Source organism: Schistocerca americana, chromosome 7, assembly GCF_021461395.2.
Source record: "Schistocerca americana isolate TAMUIC-IGC-003095 chromosome 7, iqSchAmer2.1, whole genome shotgun sequence".
Lineage (NCBI taxonomy): Eukaryota > Metazoa > Arthropoda > Insecta > Orthoptera > Acrididae > Schistocerca > Schistocerca americana.
This window is the reverse complement of record NC_060125.1, coordinates 517120076-517140418: the sequence shown is the minus strand read 5'-3', so window position 1 is coordinate 517140418 and position 20343 is coordinate 517120076. Positions and strand designations below refer to the sequence as shown.

Genomic DNA, 20343 nt, shown 5'->3' with positions numbered 1-20343 from the left:
TTCAAATATAATAAATGTTTTGCAGACTTTTTGCATCTAATTCTAAGTGTAAATTTATACATTTCAGGAGTTGGATGGTTTACTGCAAGTAAATAGATTATGTCATAAGTTGTTGTCAAAATACTTGGCACTTGATGAATATGATGCAATGTATCGTGAAGCAAATCATAATGTTTTGGCTCCATATGGACGAATTACCCTCCATGTATTTTGGGAACTAAATTATGATTTTCTTCCAAATTATTGCTACAATGCAGCCACGAACAGGTAGAAAACACAGGTGCATTTTATGGGTCCTTTCAAACCATTCACTTGCAATTTTGAAATTGTAATACATAATCCCAATTTTTAGGTTTGTGAAATGCAAAGGTTTGGTATTTACACAGCCAGTGCACAGGGACAAACCACCACAAATGGGTCACCATTATCTATGGGGTAGTAAACAGCTCAACTTGGCATATAGCACCATATTTGGACAGTACTCAGGTGAGAAATAGATTGTTTTGTTCTAGAATGAAGTGAGAGTATTTTTATTATTAATTTTCTACTTGTCCGTATTCACATAATTGTAAGCAGGTGTCTTGTAGAGTGCATGTGTGTGTGTGTGTGTGTGTGTGTGTGTGTGTGAGTGTGAGTGTGAGTGTGAGTGGAGGGAGGGGGGGGGGGGGGAGGGGCAGGGTTGTCAGTGAGAATGGTATTGGAGAAGAACCTTGAAAATAGCAGGTAAATAAAAAGATGGAATGGTTGCTACATAAATGATGATTTGTTGCCTGTGGTAGTTATCTGTTTTATAGTGAAGCAATGCACTCAACAAAGAAGCTTCAGCTCTCATTCCTAACTAAAGAATCCTTACAGAATATGATTGCAAAATTAAACAGATTTAAGCCTTGGGGCCTATATTGCTAACACACTGTTACACAAGCATGATCAACCGGGAAACTGACTTATAGACTAGAAGTTATTCTTTATTCATCTTTATTTTCTGTTCATTAACATAATGGAATAGTCTTTATGACTTATACATGATACTAATATGTTTAGTTCTATACATAATTACCATACATTCAAAGTTTTAACATGTGTTTCATATATTTTATTACATGCTCAGTCACAGATATATACACTTAATTATATACACAATTACAATAATTTATAACATGTTCACCTTTTTTTTCATCAAAAAATTCTGTTACATTATAAAATGGATTGTAAGTCAGCCAGCTGTACAGTTTTCTTTGAAATAGTTTAGAAGGCATGGACCATGCTGAAGGTGGTAATTTGTTAAAAATTATTAGGGAGCTGACTGTGGATGAGTGGGAGCTGACTGTGGATGTGATTTTTACTAGGCTGTGTCACGGAATATACATTTCAGTTTTACCTCTGGTGTTGTGCTGGTATACCTTCTCTTACATGAAATTCTTTTATACATGTCTTAATGTGTAGTGATGAGACATATACCGGGTGATCAAAAAGTCAGTACAAATTTGAAAACTTAATAAACCACAGAATAATGTCGATAGAGAGGTAAAAATTGACACACGTGCTTGGAATGACATGGGGTTAAGCGTATTGTGATATCTAGGGATGCTGAAAAACAACTTCCGACGCCAATGGCCTCACCATAACTCCGGACATGCTTTACAGTGCTGTTCACAACATTATTCCTCGACTACAGCTATTGTTGAGGAATGATGGTGGACATATTGAGCATTTCCTGTAAAGAACATCATCTTTGCTTTGTCTTACTTTGTCATGCTAATTATTGCTATTCTGATCAGAAGTGCCATCTGTCGGACATTTTTTGAACTTTTGTATTTTTTTGATTCTAATAAAACCCCATCTCATTCCAAGCATGTTTGTCAATTTGTACCTCTCTATCTATATTATTCCATGATTTATTCAGTTTTCAAATTTATACAGACTTTTTGATCACCCGATATATACAGATTTACAATTTTAAGTATATTGAGTTTTTTACACAGAGGTCAACAGTGATCTCATGGTCTAGCCCTATACATTTCTCTTACAACTTTTTTTTGTATCTTCAATGTATCAGCTATATGTGAAGAGTGGCCCCATACTAGCAGTCCGTAAGAAGTAAAAAATCTACTCACCAAGCGGCAGAAGAACACACATAAAAGAGGGTTGTAATTAGGCAGGTTTCGGAGCCAGTGGCTCCTTCTTCAGCCAGAAGGGTTGAAGGGAAAGGAAGAAGAGTGAAGGGAAAATGACTGGAGAGGTTTAGGAAAAGGGGTAGATTTCGGGAAAGTCACCCAGGACTGCAGGTCAGGGGCAACTTATTGTACGGGATGAAAAGGAAAGACTGATTGTTGGGGACTGCATTGGACGAGATTTGAAAACTTGAGAGCTTAAAGGTGAAAGACTGGGTAATAAGCAAGACAGAGATTACTGCTTAAACATAATGCCTGAGTTAATAAGAGTGAAAAGCTAAGTGCATTGTACGTAACAGACATGGGAGGGGGGGGGGGGGGGGCAGTGAAAAATAGACAGGTAAGACAATGAAAGGTGTAGAAAACTAAAACGGAGTAAAGAAAAGAGTAGTTACTGTGAAGAAAGGCGGGGACTGAAGAAATTAACATAAATTAAGGCCAGGTGGGTGGCGAGAACCAAGGACATGTTGTAGTGCTAGTTCCCACCTGTGGAGTTCTGAGAAACTCTGCAGAGTTAATTGTTTCCATTGTTAGATAGTTGGGAGTAACTAAATCTCTCAGTTTCCACATTAGGTGTGTTACCTCTGATAATGTGACTGGTGTGACTGAAGTATTCTACCCAGCTCAATTTGGAGTCAATATGGAATCCTAAAAGTTTTAACTGTTCTAGCTTCTATATGATTAAATAGTCCTAAAAAAGATTATAGGTCTTGTCAGGATTATACAGTAGTCTGTTAGAGGCAGTAGTTTACTGCAGCATTTAGTGATTCCAGTGCATTTGTTGTAATGCTGATGTGTCCTGGTGAGTGGCAATTATTGTTGTGTCATCTGCACAGCAGACCACAGATTGAAGAACTTGTCATGGCAAATCATTGATGGCAATTATGAAAAAGAATGGTCCAAGCACTGATCCCTGTGGTACCCCTGTCTTTACCATTTTCATTAGATAATGTCTGTTTCTAACTGAAATATATTGTTTTCTGTGCCTTAAGTATGAAGCAGTTAATTTTAGTGCTGTAGTTTGTACTCCATAAAATTGAGTTTCTCAATCAGTATTTCATAAGGGATGCAATCAATCAGCACAGTTGCCGTATTGACTTGAATCTAAGCCACACTTTTTTTCTGGTTTTGTAATCCAAAAAACCGCCTGTGGCTTAGGATCGAGTGAAAAGTAAGCGGAAGTTCTGAAAAATGTTGGTAGGTGCCGCCACAACTAACTTCTGCCGTCGAATATATGTAGTGCTACACAGGCATGCTTTGCAGGCACAAAGATAAATACTGGCGCCAAAACCTCTGCATCAGTAAATAAATTAAAAAAAAAAAAAAGGTGGAAGACAAGCTTTTTTCTCCGCCCCGAGTTTCGACCACTGCATTTTCATACATTATCCAACGAAGTAAATACAAATTAAGTATTTTTCATCTTCGAATTTAGCAGCATTTCAATGTACTACGAAAATCCGATTGGCAAGACTGTTTGGGATGTTTGTCAATATGGCCAACTCTATGTTCTGAATTTTTTCTTACCTGTGAGAAGAGATGATTGCTAATAGGAACTTTTATAGATTGTGAATCACATGCAATATTCTCTTCACCGTAAGAATAAGACGAATATAAACATTTTGCCATGTATTCTTTCGTGTTTGCTGCTATCTCATTTAAAACCTGTCTGCCTAATAAACTACAAAACTAGAGTGAGACAACAGCAAACGTGGAAGAGTATACATACCATGTCATGTTTATATTCGTATTATTCTTGTGCCTAATAGTGATACAGTCAGAAATGAAGCACGGCAATTGATTAGATTTTTAAATCTAAGATGACTCTCATTTCTGTGCAGAATGTAATGTACTAAAGAGGCGTCTGCAAAGATTTTCAAACGGAGAAAAATTTTCGCTTAACTCTCGTTCATAACATCTTCTGTCATACGTATTCTATTATTTGGTTCTTGTTGATCATTAAAAGAAAGCAGCAGTGTAAGTAATAACAAATAGTAGTCTCTTGCCAATTTTTTTTTTCAAGCGGCGGTAGCGTGTACAAAAGCAAGCCATGCCATGCCACGAGCGGCGAGAGGCCGTAAACACAGAATGCAACAAACAATGAATGACACAGTATAGTAATACATATTTAGGTTAGAGTGACATAAACACCTATAACAAAGAGAACAGCATTTATCATATCAAAGAAAAATAAGCAATCAGTTCAAACCAGACGAAGCACATGAAAAAGGAAGCATACCCGTATAAATATGGACGGAGTGCCTGATGCATAGCAATGGCTACCTGGTATAGCTGAACTGCTAAGCTTACGACTCGAACCAAACTACTGTAGCTGTATCGTCATTCATTCGACCTAAATTGTGTCTCATATTACAATGGGCCATCATTGTTTCGATTTGGAGGTGCGACCTAAAACTTTCTCTCCCCTTGAATTTCGAGACTCAAATTTCAGGTGCGACTTAGATTCAGGAAAATTTTTTCTCCTTGATTTCAAGTCTCATTTTTCAGGTGCGGCTTAGATTCGAGTGCAGCTTAGATTCAAGTAAATACGGTAAACACTCTCTACTCCAGTTAATTGTCTTCTCTTTAAAACATTGACACTATATTAAATTTAATGAGTTTTAACCTCTCTACCATCTGTAATCGGAGATGCTGTGTCTCAGTCTAAGTGTAATTAACAGCTTTGTAAAGAAATATTAAGGAAGTAGATGTTATTTGTTCTCATTGACACATTTATGATCTTACATAAAAGACACCAGCAGACTGCCAGACATGGGTAACTGGTGACAGTATGGTTAGTATGCCTTTCGCCTATTTCACAGCTTTGGTCTACCACTGCCACATTCCTGTTTTCCAAGACTGAGTGAGATATCATGGTTGTTAAGATGCTGGACTTCATTTAGGGGAATCCTGTGTCAAATCTACATTCAACATCAATGATTTACATTATTGTAGTTTCTCTAAATACCTTAAGGCAAACGGTTTCTTAAAAAAAGGACACCGTCACTCTCCTTCCCCAATCAAAGCTAGCATTCCATCTCCAGTGAACTTGTCATTCATTAAATCTAATCGTCCTTTCTGTTATTTCTTTTTTTGTGTGTGGAAGTCATCAACTGTTCAGTTTTTGAGGAGAGTGGTGACACATGTATTTGCCTCCATAAATACTCAGAAGTACAATGAGACAGAGAAGCTGGGCGTTCCAGAAAGGCTGCACATGTTGGGCCAGACTATATTCACAAAGTATCTTGTCTGTATTATTCAGGTCCAGTCTTGCTAAGATGATTGCCACCAGCACCATATCTACCTGTAATTGACTGGACATTCTCAAGGCTTCCAAAGAAGCCCGTAGGCTCCATCCTCTTGGAATGGGTATCAGCTTGGAGGTTCTATGCTAGGGTATAACACAAGAATTCTTGATTTTAGTCACTGTATGTGTCATCTGCTCCATGTATAGCATACATTTTGTTAGAGATCTGCTTGAATTTCTCACTATATTTGTGACGTGTTCTTCTCACTATTGGAGCTGAAGTGCGTGCTATGTCATACAAATTTTCACAAAACCTTTTATTATATGGTAGGTGTCATTTATGATTGCATCTAATTGGATCGATGCTTGGAAGCCAATAGTTATCATTGGAGACTGTTGCGTACTGTCTGTACCAAAACAATCTCTCATTTGCCACCTAAAAGACACTGACAATTTTATTGAATTCTACTCAGGGTATCTATGATCTAATTTGTATGTAGTCATTATCAGGTGGTGTTCGTGAGTTATCAGGCAGTGTTTATGACTGTGGATAATCATTTTGAGGCAAACCTTCAGTGTTTTTTATGTCTCAAAATAGTGGATGAATATTTGAACTGTATCACTGAGTTGAATGCCAATTTGACAGGTAACTTCCTACGCCATGAAGCCTTAGTGTGTGCCCAGCTTAAGCTTGAAATGTCACTTCAGAGCATATTGACAGGCTGAGCAGTGCATACATGCCACAGTGTCTCGTTCGTGACTGGAGACTCTGCTGAATTAAACTGATGGAGGGGAAGTTTACTCTTACATCTATTACATAACTCATCTGTACATAGAGACATCCATTTTTTCAAAAGAGCGTTTAGAAAGAGAATTCTGATCAAAAAATAATGAACTGTGCTAGTCATGAGGATGGTGCAAAATGTTTTGTTAGCAGTTTATGTAGAGTGACTAAGATTGGTACAAAATGCAAGAGTGCATTTTTTGTAAGTATTATTTTGTTAGTTGAAAAGTTCAGTAATGAATAGTCTATTTTGCTTGGGGGAAATCTTAATGTAAGTGCGCATATCATGCAACATAACAATGGTATGTGAAGGCAACACTTCATAATCATAAACTTGAGAATTTGGAAAAAAAAAAAATTTTATAATTTACAATTTGATTGCAGGATTTGTTGGGCCACACCATTTTCGTACCATGTGTGCCTTGCTGGGATATCAAGGAATAGCTGTAGTAATGGAGGAGCTTCTGAAAATTGTTAAGAGCTTAATACAAGGAAATTTATTGCAATTCACAAAGACACTGATGGATGCAATGCCTAAAGTATGCAAATTACCTCGATATGATTATGGATCTCCAGGTATGTACTTCATGTTAGTTTTCTATAAGCTTTGGTAGTAGTCATTATTTGGAAAAGATCTGACGAGTAAATGAACTTGAAAAAGTATTGAGTTTCATCTGTAAGTATCTGGCAAGATATTAAACATTAAGTCTCCTGATATAGGGAGCCATATTATTAAAAGTAAATACTGTATTGAACTTTCATGTCTGGCATTGCAACTTCATAAAATAGATAGATGAAAAAGTTAAGGAGAAGGCGTGGTAGTGCTGAGAAGGAGAGGGAGCTGAGAAACACAGGAAAACCCAACAGTTGGGAGGAAGGAGAAATGGAATAGTACATAGCTCTGTAATGTTAGTGTAGAATACACATTTAATAACACGTACATGGTATTCAGTGTTTCTATAGATATGTATCAGCCTATCATATAATGTTTCTCCAAATGACCAACCACTGTATAACTATAAATACTCAGATGAAATAATGACAACGCAGGGATATATTTTAAACTGTCAATGCTAGTCCTTCATTATGGCATGGAAAGGGGAAAAATTGGTATCTACCAATCTGCATTACCAGAGTCCATGAAGCTCTCTGTAGTAGTTGAAATCTTAGCATCAGTCAACCCATTGAATTAATCATGTATGTTCAGAATTCACACTAGCAGCGTGTTCTTTGTTGAGTGTGGTGAGTTGTTATATTAACAGCCAAACTGCAGCGTTCTAGCTTTGTGAGCTTGCACAGTATCTCAAGTTAACCACATCATGGTCAGCTGTCAACTGGTGTGACTCAGTGTGCTGCCCATTGTTAGGTACAGGACACACAAGGACTTCAATTAATCTGTACTGATAATAGAGTCAGTTACCTGCAGGATATGTGTGAGACTGTGATTGAACATTTGGCATACCCTTGATATGCTAATAAGATCTAAACCCAGTGGCCCATACATTGAACAGACCGCTTCCCATAAGATCGTGTGAAACGTTATGAAGAGAAAGTTGCACAGTGGAAACTACTGAACATCTGAATTCAAACAGGGGTGGTCAGTTAAACATGAGATATGGGTACTGTAGCTCACTTCCATATAATGGTAGGTTTCATCGAACTACAAAATGAAACCAAAGATAGCAGTAACATCTTGTTTATTACTAAGATGCATTAACTTGATTCCAATCACTGATTGGCAAAATAAATAATTATAAAATGCACAAGGTCTGAATGAATTACAAAAGCTACATGATAATCACTTGGCACAGATGGATGAAATTGGAAAGGACATGATACAATTACCTATGTTCATGTAAACTGCCAATGATTCATGAATTAGTCAACATTTTACATCTACATGACTACTCTGCAATTCACTATTAAGTACCTAGCAGGGGATTCACCAAACCACCTTCAAGCTATTTTTCTACCATTCCACTCTTGAACAGCACACAGGAAAAACAAACTGTAAAACCTTTCTGTGCAAGCTCTGGTTTCTGTTATTTTATTACAACAATCATTTCTCCATATGTAGGTAGTCGCCTACAATATATTTTCGTATTCAGAGGAGAAGTTTGTTACTGAAATTTTGTGAAAGGATCCTCCTGCAATGAAAATTGCCTTTGTTTTAACGATTGCCAAGCCAGTTAATGTATCATATCTGTAACACTCTCTCCCCTATTTCACAGTAATACAATACGAGCTGCCCTTCTTTGAACTTTCTCGATATCCTCCATCAATCCTATCTTATACAGATCCAACAATGTGCAGCATTACTCTAGAACAGGACAGACAAGTGTAGTATAGTCAGTCTCTTTAGTAGACCTGTTGTGAATTAAAAGTGTTCCACCAATATACCACAGTCTTTAGTTAGCCTACCAATATACAGGATGCCCCATTTATCATGACCACCCTAAATAACTGTTTGTCCAGAAGCAGATTACAAAATGTTTCAAGTAAATGTTCTTTAGCCATCAGGGGGACATCAATCAGCATGATTGCCTTTGTTGTAGCTTTGTTTATTACAGTGATATGAACAGCGGTATGACTTTTTTAAATGGCACCGTCTATTTTTTATTCAGTAATTTATTTCCTCTCTTAAAGACCTATTCGAAAATGTATCACTGAAACACAATGTTATTAATTACATAACGCAACATAGACTTTGAGCCCGGGATCACAGACTTGTCCACTTGCTGAAGTTGTCAGAAAACAAGTGAAAACCAAGTAAAAAAATTGACTATGACTCTCCTGTACCATTGCCCAGGAGTAGAACATTCAAAGGTGCTCAAGTGGTGACCCTGGACACTGATAAACTGGTGCACTCGTTGAATGAAAGAATTATTTACTGCTTCCAGTGTTGCCTGCTGAAGAGAATTACCAGCAAGCATGATATGTTCCTGCATGTCCTCTGTTGTTGGAATATCACTATAGACAACGTCTTTAATGCATACCCAAAGAAAAAAGTCCAGTGGATTTAAATCAGACCTAACAGGCCAAGTAACTGTTCCTCCTCAACCAATCCATCTGGCAGGATAGCTTTGGTTCAGAACATGATGTTCACGCGAGCCATTATGTGCTGGACATCCATCGTGTTGATACCACATAAGAGTCTGGTTCTTAGCGGCACTTCATCGAGAAGAGGAGGAATAATTTGTCTGAGGAAGATGGCATACACTGTGCTGTTTAGACTACCATTGATGAAATAAGAGCCAATAATTGTAGTACCAAGCATCCCACACCAGACGTTAACTCTCCATTGACGCTGATGTTCCACCTGTCTAAGCCATCTTGGGCTGTCGCTGGGCCAATAATGCATGTTCCTTGTATTTACCTGTCCTTTGTTTGAGAAGGAACATTCGTCAGTAAATAGAACATTGGAGAAGTAGTTCAGGTTGGCGAGGTTTTGTTGCTGTGCCCACTGACAACTGTACACGATTCTGGAAATCACTCCCATGCAATTCTTAATGTAGATGTACATGGTAAGGATGGAACCAGTGACGTGTAAGAATACGATGTACACTGGTTTTAGGAATGCCAATCTTGTGTTCAAGCTGCCGTGTGCTCACATGTGGATTTATACCAATGGAAGCGAGAACAGTAACTTCGGCAGCTTTGTCTGTGCGAGTGATACAATGGTTGCGTTATCATGGGCTGAAACTTCCGATTTCCTGAAGCGTTGCAACAAGATGAGAAAACATCCATTGGGAAGGTGGGTTCTTGTCAGGATATCGCTCGGAGTATAGTTCCACTGCCTGCATAACATTTCGCCGACCTTCAACAACAACAATAAAAGAAACGTTCTGTTGATGCAGTTTGTAGGAAGGACAGCCTTTACTGTATGCCTACTTTATGCAACAGTATTTGAAAGGACTAAACTACTGTACTAAATGTACCCATACATAAGAAAACAGTACTGCAAATACTGTTCTATTAACTTAAATTCCCCATAGATGAGTAGAGCATTTCTACCTTCTCTTCGTTGGTGTACTTTCTACTCGCACAACTCTTCAACTGACAATGGTTGATGGAATGACAGGTGTGCATTCTACTTATGTTTACATTAATCCTCTGTCAACGTCAGCACAAGGATCTGTTCCATTACCCCGAGTACCTGCACTAAGTGCTGGGAGCATCAACATCAGTGTTGTGTTATGTAATTAATAACGTTGTGTTTCAGTGAATGGTACACTGTGATACATCTTAGGTCTTTAGGAGACGAAATGAATTACCGAATAAAAAATACAGGGTGCCATTTAAAAAAGTAATACCGCTGTTCATATCTTTGTAAAAACCAAAGCTACAATGAAGGCAATCATGCTGATTGATGGCCCCTGATGGCTAAAGAACATTTGCTTGAAACATTTTGTAATTTGCATCTGGACAAACAGTTTTTTAGGGTGGCCAAGATAAATGGGAGATCCTGTATACGTCTTCGGTTAGTTTTCTCTTTGTGACCATTCCAGTGTATGTTATTCACAACTGTGATCCCCCAAGTATTCAGTTGACTCCACAGCCATTAGATTTTTGTGATTTATTGTGTAACCAAAATGTAGCAGATTCCTTTTAGTACTCATGTGGATGACTTAACACTTTTCATCACTGTGAGTCAGTTGCCACTTTTTCCACCATACAGCTAACTTGTCTAAATCATTTTGCAATTGGTTTTGCTTATCTGATGACTGTACAAGATGGCAAATGAAAGTATCACCTGCAAACAACTTACAGTGGCTGCTCAGTTCATTTATATAGATTAGAAATGGCAGAAATCCTATCACCACTGCCTTGGGGAATGCCGGATGTCACTTCTGTGTGACTTCATGACATTTCAACAGTTACTACAAACTGCAACCTTCCTGACAAGAAATCATTAATCCAGTTGCACAACTGAGACATGCAATTTGATTAGAATTCACTTGTGACGAATGGTGCCAAAAGCCTTCCTGGAAATCTGGAATTATGGAATAAAATTGAGACCCCCCTGTTGACAGCACTCATTACTCCATGTGAATAAAGAGCTAGTTGTGTTTCACAAGAACAGTATTTTCTGAATCTGTGCTGACTGTTTATCAATAAATTGTTTTCTCTGTGGTAATTCATAATGTTTGAACACACATATATTTCAGAATTCTACAGCAAAAATCTGTTAGTGATATGGGTATGTAATTCAGTTAGATTTCCTTTCTTGAGTATTCGTGTGACCTCTGCAACTTTCCAGTCTTTAAGTATGGTTCTTTTGTTGAGCGAGCGGTTGCATATGATGGAGCTGTAAGACTGTAATTGGTATACAATCTGAATTGAAAAACTTCCTTTGATTAAGTGATTTAAACTGCTTTGCTGCACTGATGATATCTATTTCTAAGTTACTCATATTGGCAGCTGTATTTGATTTGAATTCTGAAACATTTACTTTATCTTCTTTGGAATTTCAGAAAGCCGATTTTAGTAACTCCATTGTAGAGGCACTGTCTTTAGTAACATTACCATTGATATCGTGCAGCAAAGGTATAGATTGTGTTGGCGGCTGGTATACTTTAAACAGGACCAGAACCTTTTTGAATTTTCTGCTAGGTTTCGTGACAGAGTTTCTTTGTGTAAACTATTGAAAGCATCTCACATTGAAGTCCATGCTAAATTTCGAAAAACATTGCCAATCTTGGAGATTTTGTCTTCTTTTAAATTTGGCATGCCTTTTTGGCGTTTCCACAACAATGTTCTCACCTGTTTTGTGTACCATGGGGGATCAACACAATCCCTTATTAATGTATTTGCTTTACATTTCTCAGTAGCTCCCATATGAACACATTAAGTGAATTTTTATCTACCTTTTTAGATAGACATATTTTGAGTTGGGTGTTACAATATTCAGTCTTGTTACGATGACCTGGTGACCCTATAGTGCAAGTCGAGGAATCTGCAGGCTACATGGTCACAGAACTATCTTAGCCTCCGATTCTGTGTATCCGTCATGAGCTTTATATTTGCCCAGTCTTATTTGTTGTTTCGGCAACCATTCGCACTTTGAGTGGGCTCCTGAACTAATTGCTCAAAGTAATTTGCAGAGAAAGCATTCAGTAAAATTTTGGGTGATATTTTATGCTTACCACCACCTTTGAAGATGTAATTTTGCCTACATGTTGAGGAGACATTGATGTCACTACCAATTATAATTGTATGAGTGGGGTACTTATTTGAAACTGGGCTAAAGTTTTCTTTGAACTGTTCACCTGAGTCTAGTGTTTAGTAAAAGGAACCAATTATTAATTTATTCAGGTTATCAAGTTTAACCTCTACCTGTACTAACTCACAGGATGTCAATTTTATGACAAATAAACTACTTGTGACAGCAGCAAACATGCCAACACCAACTATATTTAATCTGTCATTTCTGAAATCCATTAGATGCTTTGTAAAAATTTCCGCAGAACTTATCTCTGGATTCAGCCAGCGTTCAGTACCCATGGTGATATGAGCTGCAGTGTTTTCTATTAGCACTTGGAGCTAGTTTTTTCCCAACACAGTTTTGACAGTTTACTACTATAACACTGACTGCTGCTACGTTATGCTCATCCTGTTTTTGCTGTGCGCCCTTCTACACTAATGCCCTTTCTGTAATTTCCTGAGATGCACTAACCTAAAATCTGCTCAGTCCCTTCGATGAGGGCCTGGTACCCATGTAGCCAACTCCTGGGTGTAATGGTAGCCACCTCCTGTGTTTAATGGATCCCTGATCTATTAAGCGGAACCTGAAACCCCATCACCATATGGCAGAAGTGGAGGGATCTGTAGCCTACATGGTAACAGAATCATCTGGGCACCTGCTTCAGACCCTCCTCTTGGCTCTGTACCAAAGGTCTGCAGTTGGTCCAGTCAGTGATGTAACAGATGGTGAGCTCTGCCTTCATCTCACAAGCAAGACTGGCAGTTTTTACCACTTCAGCTAACCACCTGAAGCCAGAGAGAATCTATTCTGATTCAAAGCAGCACACATGTGCAGTTGGCTGCACCCTTTGCTCTTCATGGCATTTGGAACCACCTGTTCCACATCTGGGATGACTCCGTCTGGTACGCACATGGAATGTACAATGGACTTCTTCCACTCCTCGGCAGTCATATCCCCAAGAGGCCCTATTACAAGCCTAATATTGGAGCTCCCAACTACCAGTAATCCCACTCTCTGTAACTCCCCAGATCTTGCAGGCCAAGACTTCCCCTCAAACAGGGCAAGTGACTGCATCTGGCTGAAGATCTTTATCAGACGCAGATATCAACTGAAACCTGTTTCACAGAAAATCATGGAGGCCCTCCAATCGGCCCCCTGGAAAGTCTTTTGCTGCCTGCCTTACGTTGGAACCGAGTTCCCACTCGACCAGAGATGAGGGTTCAATCTCAATGTGGGCAGTAACCAGGGTGGCCATAGTAGTGGATCGATTGGGCAACAGGTGATAGTGCTGGATATTCCTCACCCACATTCAGCCCCACACAATGACGCCCATTGGCAACAGCCTCAAGCTGCGTGATTAAAGCCAGCACCGACTGGGGCTGTGACCAAACAGTCATCAACTCAGCTCTCATCAGAATTAAGTAATCACAGTTCCTATCCACACTAAAGATGATAGAAATATGCACTAGAAATTTGTTAAAATGTGGAAACATGCAAATAATTTACAGTATGAATTTAAAAAGGACACTGGAAATCAAAGTTAAGTCGCTTTTTATTAGAAGCTGTGTCAACTCACTATTGAATCAGTGGGCTTTGCTGCAGGGTCATAAGCTACTACCTAACTCAGATTAAAGAGCAGAACCAAAAATGTAGATGCAAGCAACAGTTCCCTTGCTAAGCACTTGCAGTGTGTAACTAGCTGACTGCGTGAATTAATTTACAAAAGCAAAGCCCTAACTTGTAACAAACGTCTCTGCAGTCCCCGTACAAAGACCCATGCAAATGCAGGTCTTGCTTGTCATCATTCTAAATCTTGGGTGCAGAAGATAACTACAGTGATAGCTAAAAGTTATAATTTCAGCCCAGGGCATTGTCCGAGACAAAGCAACTCCTCCTAAACAGATCTAAAATGAACTACTACTTTTCTGGAGATCTAAGGCTTAGTATCCATGTGCTCTGCTTCTCAAAACCCTGCTGGTTCTGCCAACACCATATTCTCTTTAGCCAATTGTGTTAAACCTTCTGAGGTCTAACCAAGGAAAAATTTATAACATTAGCAACCTGCTGTGATTAACCAGTAATACACATTGCTCTCTTAGAGTGGGACAGAAAAGAGAGCTTCTCTCCCACCATGAGAGTGGTTTTATGTTGTGCTCAATGATAGTGGCCGCGCGTACGCACTCGCAAGTCTTCCTCCGTGCTACGAAAATAATTCTGATGAAGTTTGCTTCAGTTCTTACAGGAAATTCGCAACTTTTTAGTTATTTATTCACTGCCTTATAATACATTGCACCAGCCAAAATGCAGCTCCACTGTGAATGCTGTTCTCAAACACTGGGTGAGTTGGTTGACATTCACAAGCAACTGGAAATGGCTCCGACTACTGTCAAACAAGTGGCAGCTGCTGTGAATCTGTGTGTTGGAAGAGCTCCTAAGAGTTGTGTATCTGTGATACCAGTACGAGAGGTACCTCAATACTATCATCTCCTGTGCTTACTGTCTTCTCTGCAGAAAGTACAGGATCTAACATTACTCGTCAACTTGACTATGAGGGGTGGGTCAATGGTAGATCTAGGTGTCCTGTATGGGGTGGACAGGGACTAAGGAGGACTCGGGCTGTTGTATCCCCCAACCAACAGATTTGAAGTGCTATCTCTCACTGAAACTAAAACTGAGCCAGTGGGACTCATTTCATCTGTTTCGGGGAAACTTGTTTTGTCTGGTTTCAAGAGGAGTCAAACCGCAAAGGGCAAGGATCTCTTAATTGCCGGCAGTTCATACATACGGCAAATGATGGTACCTCTTAGGGAAATGGCAGCAAGGGACAGGAAAGGACACCAGGTGCACTCAGTGTGTATGCTTGGGGGTCTCATTCAATATGTTGAAGAGGTATATTAGAGCAGCCATTAAGGGAATAGGTTGCAACCTACTGCAGATTGTGGCACACATTGGAACACATGATGTCTGTTTGGGCTCTTAGGTCATACTCGGGTCATTCCAGCAATTGACAGAGAAGGTTTAGAAGACTAACCTTGTGCATGGAGTTTCAACGAAGCTCCCAATTTGCAACATTGTCCCCAGAACTGATTGTGGCCCTTTGTTTCTGACCCGAGTGGAAGGACTGAACCAGAGATTCGAAAGTTCTGTGACAATTTAGGCTGCAACTTCCTGGAGTTGCGCCATAGGGCTGAGAACTGTAGCGTCCCCCTAAATAAGTCAGGTGTGCACTACATATCAGAGCCTGCTACTCAGGTAGGTTTTTTTTAGATTATATGACTCTCCATCCAATCCAGATATTTATTGCTGTAGGAAACCCAGAAGTATCAGTGTAACATTGCCTCCCACAGGTGAGAGTATTAAAATCCTAATGGTAAACTGCCAAAGCATTCACAACAAAGTGCCAGAGTTCAAAGTGTTCATGAAAAGCAGCTGACGTAATATTAGGTACAGAAAGTTGGTTGAAACCTGAAATTGATAGCAGTGAGATTTTTGGGGATAATTGAAGTTTATATTGAAAGTATATGCAAATGGGAAGCTGAGGTGGTGTATTTGTCGACTCGAAACTCAAATCCTTGGAGATAGAAATTGAAGCTGCATGTAAGATCGTTTGGACAAGACTCAGTATCAGGGTTGGACATTAATATGATATCCAGATCCTTCTGTCACCCACCAAACTCATCTCCTGATGTAACTTAAAACTTTAGAGAAAAACTCAATCCATTTGTATGTAAGTTCCCAATTATACTGTATTCATTGGCAGAAACTTTAATCGTACAACAACTGGAAAAATTACAGTTTCGTTAGTGTTGGGCATGATAAGATATTCTGTGAAACATTACTAAATAACTTCTCTGAAAACTACCTAGAACAGATAGTTAGGAGCCCCACTCATGATGTAAGTATATTTGATGTAGCGGAAACAAACAGACTTGACCTCTTTGAGAATGTCCACGTCAAAACTGGTATCAACAACCATGATGCAACTGTGGTGGCAATGATTTCCAAAGTACAAAGGACAAATAAAGCAAGCAGAAAGATATCTGTGTTCAGTAAACTAGATAAAAAATCAGTAGTGTCTTTCTAAAGGAGGAACTTGAAACTTTCAGCACAGGTCAGGAGCATGTAGATGAATTACGGCTCGGCTCAAGTTTAAAAGTAGGTCACCTTGCACTGGATAGATCTGTGCCCAGAGAACCTCCATGGTCACTGTAAAGAAACATCTGAAGAAACAGAGACAACTGCATGATAGGTGGAAAACAAAGTGTAGGACTAAAGATAGAGACATGCTGAATGAAGCACGTTTGGTTGTCAAGAGAGCAATGCATGATGCCTTCAGTGACTACCGTAGCAGAATATTGTCAAATGATCTTTTGAAAAACCCAAAGAAATTTTGGTTGTATATAAAGTGTGTTAGTAGGACCAAAGTTAGTATCCAGTCCCTAGCGAATGACAGGAACTGAAATTGTGAGCAGCAAAGTAAAAGCTGAAGTGCTTAACTTTGTTTTCAAATGTTCCTTTTCAAAGAAAAACCCAGGAGGATTGCCCCAGTTTAATTGTCATACCACTGGAAAAAGAAAGAAATAAGTATTAGTGTCTGTGATGTTGAGAAACGACTGAATTGTTAAAACTCCAGAGCCCAATGGAATGCCTGGAATTCTATGCTGAATTTGTGGACTCTCTTCTAACATTAATCTGTTGTAGATCTCTCATACAAAAAAACATGCCCAGTTTTTGGAAAAAAGCGTGCCACTTCTATCTACAAGAAGGTTAGAAGAAGTGATCCACTAAACTACTGTCCAATATCCTTGACACTGATTTTTTGTAGAATATTAGAATAAATTCTGAGCTCAAACATTTTGAGGTATCTTGAACAAAATGACCTTAGTGCCAACCAGCACAGATTCCATCAACATCAGTCTTGTGCAACCCAACTTGTATTTTTCTCACATGACATACTGAAAGCTTTGGATCAAGGCAGTCAGGTAGATGTAGTATTTTTTTGATTTCTAAAAAGCATTTGACTCAATCCCAATTCTACAGTCAATGGCAGATATGTCCTTAAAAAAAAACTTTTTAAGTTTAACATCAAAAGCATCACTAGTTTTGTTTTTAGTTCATCAGGTTCTATGGTGCCATGCAAGCCAAAGTACTTGGACACGAATCATCTAAAGACGTAATCTACAGAAAACTGATAGAAAATTTTAAAATTCAAGAAATAAGTCTACAAGAATTTCAAAACGGGCCGGAAAATCTTTGCTTAAGTGTGTGTGATAAATAATAACATTCAGGGCTATAAACTAGGGGCAACCAAGATTTCGGCTTGCGGGCCCTGCCCGGGCCCCAGTGCCCAAGCACTCCAACTCACTTCATGTTTCCCCCACCACCACACAACAGTATCTGAGCGCAAGAAGAGGAAGAGGGAAAAACTGTGAATGCGCTACATTTAAATGGCAGTGTAGCCGCACTGCCTATGTTATGGTTTTATATTTCGAATTTATCACCAACATAGATCACAAACAAAACAAATTTTCAGTATTATTTAATTATTTTTGGTGCACTGGAGACATAATATAATTTTTATCTGGTACAGACTGTCGGCATATGGACAGGTGCAGACAATTTCACAGAGATTCACACGCAAGTTGTCATGTAATTATGACGTATTTAGTTTCATAATTAAAAAAAGATCTTTCACCCAAATGTGTCGATCAAAATATTGTAGCACTTTTGCTACTTCATTATGGAGACTTGGAAACTCCACCTGAGGAAAGTAAAGTAAATGTACTGGACAGTTTTAACATAAAAAGATTTGTCAGTAAAACTGGAGTTACCTTGCAAGTCAATCTGCTACGTCGGCCCAGGCACGACGGCCTCTCAACTGAAATGGCAAATGGTCTCAAAAACAGCACAGAAACAGATGTAAGACTGACACTGTACTCAAAATCTTTATAAAACTGTCCTCATAATTTTTTCAAGGTCACAATGAATTCTTCAAACCTTGCATTTTCTTTAACGGCAGTGAACCTAGGGAAGTGGACTGTCTTCGTCAGAATGTGTCCATTCTACTATGCTATTTTCTTTTTAATACATCCCCATCAAATCAGAAAATAAGTTACCTTGCAATGTCTCACTGTGGGCAGTGTACAGTCAAGTCTACTTAAAATGCAAAGTCTGCAATCCATTCCATGTGTTCTAATTTTCATTCCTGCACTCCTTTTTCCTTCATAAATTCAACAATAGTGAGTTATAAATTGAAAAATCATTCCAGCCATGGCCCTTGACTTAACCAACATAATTTGTAACAATATGTGAAGTCTCCCTATTCTTCGTTCAGTTCCATCAAAAACAGTTGCGACTGACAATGGAATAACGCGTGCGACTTCAGATATTTTACTGTTCATATGACTAATTTCTACACATACTCCAGGCTTCCAAATTTATCACAAAGTGCTTTTTTACGTACAGAACAATGAATCCTGTCTGTCAATCATTGTAATTTTCTGCTCTTTCATCGTCAACTTCTACATCATTCTGTAATGTTGCATAGCAAATAAGCAGTACCTGGTATTATGCGAATTGAGAATTCTCATTCCTCTCTTCTGTCATTTCCATTCATTAAAGTTGTGACGATAGACTTTTGTGCAAACAGATTCATGAATGTTCTTCATACAACAAACAAATTGCAGAGGTTAAAGTTGTGATGATAGATAGCTACAATGCCTCTTTTGTGCAAACAGTCACGGGACCCGTGAATATTCTTCATACCACAAATTGCAGAGGTTAAACAGTGCTGACAGCATGATTCTGCCAAACTCAGCGTTTGCTGACCGAAAAATGGCACACTGCAATACTCAATGGAATGTCGCCCTGTTCCTGGTACCTCCGAGAAGGACTGAGTGACGAGCCGGGTCTGGGCCCACACACACTGAACACGTGTGAAGTTTGGCACACTGTGGCTGGTTTTACTCTAAACAGCTGTCAGGAATTTCCGTACAGAAGGAATATGCTACAAGGAAGTCTTTCATTAATATAGATTTTAAAATATAGTGTATCTTGCTCAAAGTTCCATTTCAGTTGAAAGCCCATTAAAATTAAAACTTCAAAAATAGTACAGTCCTTTCTTCTCAGTGGTTAAGGAAGAGTTACCCAAGTAAAAAGTGGTTTGTGTCCAGCCTTCATTCAGTTAATGTGACACTTCTTTTGTATGAGTCCATAGTGTTAACTACAATTCCCACAAGGCAACAGATGTGAAATCATAGCAGAGTTATGATTCCAAGACACTTTAACAGTGAGCTGCATGAACTGAAACTTCAGATTATTATGACAGCCTTACTCTTGGCTTGGCTTTTAATGCACAGGGTTACCCAAAATATAGTACTGTGTGGGAATGTAGTGACTTCCAGCTACTCAGGGCATTGTGGAAATGCAGTGACGTAAGTTGAAAATTTGTGCCAGACTGGGATTTGAATCTGTGTTTACTGCTTTTCATGAGCTGTTGGCTTAACTGCTTTTGCCATCCAGACACAGCCCCTGACCAATCCAAATTTGCAGCTTACCACATGTTGCAATGCAGCATTCCTCGTCCATTTACCCCATACTCACAAATTATCGATTCCCATAGGAGTTTGAACGATTTTAGTCCATCCACATTTAAGCAAAGGTCATGAGTCCATCACACTATCACAGAAATGTGTGTATATAGAGGTAGTGTCTGTTCTGTCTGCTGGCTCCATGATATTTGCTTCAGTGCAGATGCACTAAAATCATCCGAACTCCTACGGGAATTGGGAGCAGAGGATTAATGGACGAGAGACACTGCATTGCAGCATGTGATAAGTTGGAAATTTGAGTTGGTCAGGGCCGTGTCCAGCTGACCGAAGTGGTTAAGGCGACGCTCATAAAAACTAGTAAATCTGGGTTCGAGTCCCAGTCCTGCATG

General features: G+C 39.0%; 1 protein-coding gene across 2 annotated transcripts in view; it reads left to right on the top strand.

Moving 5' to 3' along the window:
- Positions 1–20343, top strand: part of LOC124621852 (cytoplasmic FMR1-interacting protein) — a 150150-nt gene that overhangs the window by 105915 nt on the left and 23892 nt on the right. For both annotated transcript variants that reach the window (XM_047147300.1, XM_047147299.1), the window contains 3 exons: positions 68–267; positions 353–486; positions 6584–6775. In XM_047147300.1, the coding sequence (XP_047003256.1) occupies positions 68–267; positions 353–486; positions 6584–6775 (526 nt within the window). The remainder of the gene's footprint in view (positions 1–67; positions 268–352; positions 487–6583; positions 6776–20343) is intronic.